Consider the following 5,443-nt stretch of genomic DNA (forward strand, 5'->3'; position numbering starts at 1 on the left):
TATAAAAGTTAAAAAAAATACAAATATAGGTAGGAAGATAGTAGGCACAAAAAATAGAATAATATTTAATTTCTCCATAAACAAATATTAAACCTTGTTATGTTTTCATATAACTCATGATATTACTAAACTTTTTAAATTTATTTTGATTCATATATGTTAAAAAGTCAATATTATTTATTATTTTACTAAATATAGTTAAAATGATATTAGAAATACAAGGAAAAAAAATAATATATCTTTACGTAGTGTAATTAATGATGATTATTTATCATGTTTAAATTCAACATTTGAAGCTTTACATTTTTAAAAATAAATTATTACATTTTTATTTTTATAAAATAAAATGAGATATGAATTTTGAAGAATGCAAAATCTAATGATGTAATCATATTTTGTTTTATTGTAGAATTTTACTTTTACTTTTTTTATTACAATAGTTTATATTTATTTTTATTAAGAATTTAACTTTTAAAAATCTACATAATTATATCGTTATGCTTTCCTTTGTAGAACATTTATGATTATGATAATGCAAAAAGGTAAGGTATATTACTATTTATTGTATTTCACATGATTTTCGGATATTTGAAAAATAAATAAATATATTCTTAAAAGCACTTTTGTGGTTATGCAAACTTGCAAAGCTGGAACTCCGAACACAATTTAGTTTCCTTAACACACAGAAAAAGCCACGCCAAACCCAAAGTAAAAAAGAAGCATAAGAAACGTGTTCCAAAAACGAAAACTTATAAACGTTTTCTCTCCTCTGATCATCGATTACTCACGCCATTCACTCCAGCAATCCTAAATTCACAACACCCATTTCCCCAATTCCTCTTGTTTTCTCTAATTTCAAGTCTAATTGCAGGTACCCATCTCTGTTTCCTGTTGAATTTCGGTCTCGTTTTCCCTAAATCCGTCTTCATTCTCTCAAGAACTTTTCTATTTTGATTTGATGTTTGAACGAATGTTTGATTTTGTGTTTGTGTTCTTCGTGTTGCAGTGATCATATGGAGAATTGGAGAAAGAAGGGTAATAAATATAATCAAGAACCTCCAAGATTAAATTCTCATAATTATTACGGAAACCCACCTCTTGGTATGATTTCGTAACCGCTGTCAAGAATTTTACAACTCTTTGCATGCCGATTATCTGCTTAACTGTTGTCGTATAGATTTTCTGTATCTTCAAAAATCATGGGTAACTGTTTCTTGTTTGCATGCATTTTAGTTGCAGTCGATGTTCGATCATTACTTGTATGCATTTGTTCATAGCTAATTGTTATATTATTGGGTTGAAAGATTACAAAGCCCTCTGTGTTTTTAAAGCAATGTTTCTGTAATTTAAGATTTCCACGTTTTTGGTCTTGACTGCAAGATTCATTAGGAATGCCCTCTGGTTAACAAATGGAGACTTTGGAAAAAAAATCCCTTGTTTGTTTTCGCTTTTCCACATGGTAGTAAGCCAGAATTGTTGTTTGGTATTCTAGGGTTTTCCTTTTTAGTGTCTCTTTGATAGGCTTTCTTCATCTTCACTAGTTCTTAGAACTGTGGGACCAGTTGGTTTGGGTGCCTAGTGGTGGCCTTTACCCTTTTCATTCTTAGAAGTTACAACTGTAAGTTTCCTATGGTGGTTCTTTCTTAGGTCTCACTTTTATCTTCCATTGTCTTTTGTGATGTTTTTAATTGTCCACATGTTTGCCATAGTAGTAAAGAGGTGAGAATCCATAAGTGAGGACACTGTGAAACTGCCATAATTTATTTTTCCCACATTGTAATAACAATTTGGGAAGAAAAAAGTACCCTCAACTAGCTCAATTAGTTATGTGTTCCATATTAGAATGTTTTTATTTATATGTATACGTTAAGAATAAAACTCGTTAGGAACCTTGACCTTTCATGTGGACGTGACCACCAAAAGATTTAACATGCAAGAAGGCGTAACGGATACGTTAATAGTTTAACAAGTTGTCATGAATAATAAACACCTAAAGCTTACACATCCCTACATAGGGCGTGTACAATGTTTGGCATGCATTAGACCAGGACTCGTATTAGAAAGGTATCTACCGAATGAATTACTAAATTCCTTCTTAGTTAGCCTCTTGTAATAACTTTCCACCATTCATGCCCTACAGAAAGTGTAAATTTTCTTTAAACGTAGTTTTTACAAGATTTTCTTTTTATCACTCATCTGAATAAACAATCAACATGTTTTCAGGTGGGAATTCAAATTGGCAACAGAGCGTTCCATCGTGGGAGAAAAGATTCGTGACATCCATCGGAGCAATGTCATGGAAGAAGTTTTTGGAAGCAAAAGCATACGCACATCTCTATGAAAACATAATGAAGTGGAACGATTCTGCTGGAGAAGAAGCATTCCAAACTGCAAAACATAATTTCCATGCACAAATTCACGGTCTTCCATGCGACATTAAGCCGCATAATCCCGACTTGTATATTGATCAAATAGATTGGAACGAGAAAACCAACCACGATCTAGTTCTAGACTTGAATTCCGATTCCGTGGCTCCTAATTCCGATTCCGACAGCAACCGTGAACCGGTCGTGATCTTTGGGGATGCCCTCCCGGATCCATATAAAAACTACTCCCCCGCGGGTTGGGGTGATGAAAGCAAAACTCGGGATTGTCAGAATAAGATGCCGGAAGATTGTAACAACGGGATTATTTATGATGATTATGTGAATAATTGGGATGTAGATTTAGAAGCTATTAATCCTCAGTTGTTTTCCAGTGAAAATGACAATAAAGCCCATGGAGATCAAGGTTGGAACAATGACAATAACGGCTACCAGGGTTGGAACAACAATATTCATTATCGAAATGTGAATAATGGGGGAGGGAGGCATAGAAGTTGGAGGTTTAATGGGAATAATGATCGTTCTTGGGGGAATAATGGGAATAGGAGGAAACCAGTGGTTCAAGCCCATGGGAATCAATGGGTTCATAGGGTGCACCCGTGAGGTTAATTATGCCAAGAATAGTTGCAGATGGTTTTCGTTTTCTTGAATGTAAAGAAAACGTGTTGGCTTACCGACGCTTTCTGCTAGTTTTGTTAGTTAGTTATCTTGGAGAAATGTTTAATTAAATGTTGGAGAGTTTTGAGTAGGAGTTTGCATACATGTTTTCTTGTGATGTTGATAAGTTTACTTGTCATAAAACTTTGTTTTTTGGACACCAAATGCTTGGACAAATCGGGTCCTTGTTGTTACAATACAACCCATCAACATCATTTCCTGATATGGATTAGTAATTAAATATCTAAAGTTCTGCAAGGTTTACTTTTTGGTTAAGTGGTTTCTGTTTGGAGAAAATGCTACATAAATAAATGTTGTTTTTTTTAGTGTTGAATGAAAAATGAACTCTTTAATTTTTTTTTTTTGAGCCACTCGAAATAAAACATGTTACAATTTTTAAATGATGAACTATAAGATTGTTATCGTTCGTTAGATAAAAACCAAAAAAAAAGTTCTATAAACATATTTCAATCTAGATTATTGAAATTAACTTTGCTTTTGACATGTTAAAGTAATTTTATATCGAGGTGGAATGTAAATGGACAACAAGCTCCGTAGTTTATCATTTTTGGATGATAAAACTAAATTTTTTAAAAACTGTATTCATAGATCTTTGGGTCATAATATTATTATGTATGACCTGTTAGACTCTTTTAAGAAACTTCGCAAAGAAACCAAAGGTATCAAACATGAATAGTATATAGTTAAACGTTAGTTATTTTTTCTTTCTAAGTATGTGTGTTCGTCATTGGATATCCAATGATTTTTTTATACAACTAATTCAATCCGATCATCTATTGGATATCAGATATTGTCAACCAATCTAATCAAATTGGTTATGGTCAACCAAACCTAACCAATCCAATTTGACATTGTATTAGATCAATTTTATCCATTGGATATTTATTGTTGGATATTTAATATGTCCAATCAGATCCATCCGGTGTCCATCAATTCTTTGAGCAATTTTCTTCCAATTTTAAAACCAACCAAAACAACATAGGTAAATTATTTAACAGATTAGACATTTCAAAATATATTTCAAATTTCAAATTCGATTGTTCAACCAAAATAAAATAGTTAAAAAAAATCCTATAAGCTACGAAGTTAAATTTCAAACTTTCAAGTTTCCAATCAAAATACAATAGCTATTTCAATACAACTAGTGTTATGCCTTCCGTGCGCCGCGGCGATACCAATACGTTTTGTAAATTGAAATTTGACGATTGTATTGATAAAAGTTAGACATCGTTGTATGTGTTGATAAATAAATATACAAAGTTAATACCATTGACAAAACTTTTGGTTGATGGGGTAAACAAGAAAGTTTAAAAAGTCAAGGGGATGAAAATGATATTTTACAAAGTTCAAAGTCGAGGGGGTGAAAATGATATTTGACATAGTTAAGGGTGGTAGCTGTAGGAAAACCATATTATATAAACTATGGAGGTTAAACATGAAACTTTAGAAGCTCTAATAGAGCTGTGAAATTGACATTTGAAAAAGTTTTAAGGTGAGTGACTGAAAGATAGTTTACAAAGTAGAGGGATGGAAAGTGCCATTTTACCAAGTGGAATGGTGGCAAGTGTCGTTGCTAATATCCACCGAACGTCGTACAAGTTACCAACTCTAATTTTAAAAAGAAAAAAAATTCACAGAGACTAAACTTGCCAAAGAAAAAGTAAGGAGCAAAAACGAAAAAAAAATTATGGGGTCTAAACTTGCGAAGGTAAAGAGTAAAGTCATCGACCTTTTGTATAACCTTATTGTTTTGGAATATCATATTTCTAATAAATTTATCAAATAAAAAAAAACTTAAATCATTAATCATTTATATAATTAAGTAGATTGATCTTATCTTTGTGAAATATTTAATCCCATCATCCAATTGTTATTTTTAAGTATATATAATATATATAATTAAAATGTATTTGACAATTATATCAAATAAAAACAATATATTAAAATACATAAAATAAAAATAAAAATTATTAAACCCCTCATATTTCACTTTTATCTTATCAGACAACATTTGATTTTCTTCAAAGACTTAACTAAGGTGTTGTTTGTTTTTTCGAAGCAAAAACTGTTGAAGTTTGTGGGCCACATTTGCAACGCTCTGCATCAGAAGAGGTGGACCAAACGGCTGTAGCCTGTAATAAGAAGTTTGTTTGTTTTTTAATCTCTGCAGACTGTTGCAATAAACTGAAATTAACTATACAATAGTTAAAACTAAATCTAAGTAAAAAAATTATTTAGTTTAATCATATACAAATCAAATATAAAGATGATCTGATTTTTAAAGAGGTTTATATAAAAAAATTAAACATAATATTTGCTAAATAACAATAAATAAAATTGTTAATTTAGCTAAAAACATGTTCATTTTTGTTAAAATTTTG

General features: G+C 31.1%; 1 protein-coding gene across 1 annotated transcript; it reads left to right on the plus strand.

Moving 5' to 3' along the window:
• Nucleotides 1-773: 773 nt before the first annotated feature.
• Nucleotides 774-3,271, plus strand: LOC145138162 (uncharacterized). The gene is made up of 3 exons (XM_079072294.1): nt 774-871; nt 1,007-1,101; nt 2,224-3,271. Exons 2-3 carry the CDS (start codon nt 1,014-1,016, stop codon nt 2,985-2,987), a joined length of 852 nt encoding a protein of 283 aa, XP_078928420.1. The 5' UTR covers nt 774-871; nt 1,007-1,013; the 3' UTR covers nt 2,988-3,271.
• Nucleotides 3,272-5,443: the final 2,172 nt, after the last annotated feature.

Source organism: Lactuca virosa, chromosome 9 (genome assembly GCF_052849685.1).
Source record: "Lactuca virosa cultivar CGN04683 chromosome 9, Lactuca_virosa_CGN04683_v6, whole genome shotgun sequence".
Lineage (NCBI taxonomy): Eukaryota > Viridiplantae > Streptophyta > Magnoliopsida > Asterales > Asteraceae > Lactuca > Lactuca virosa.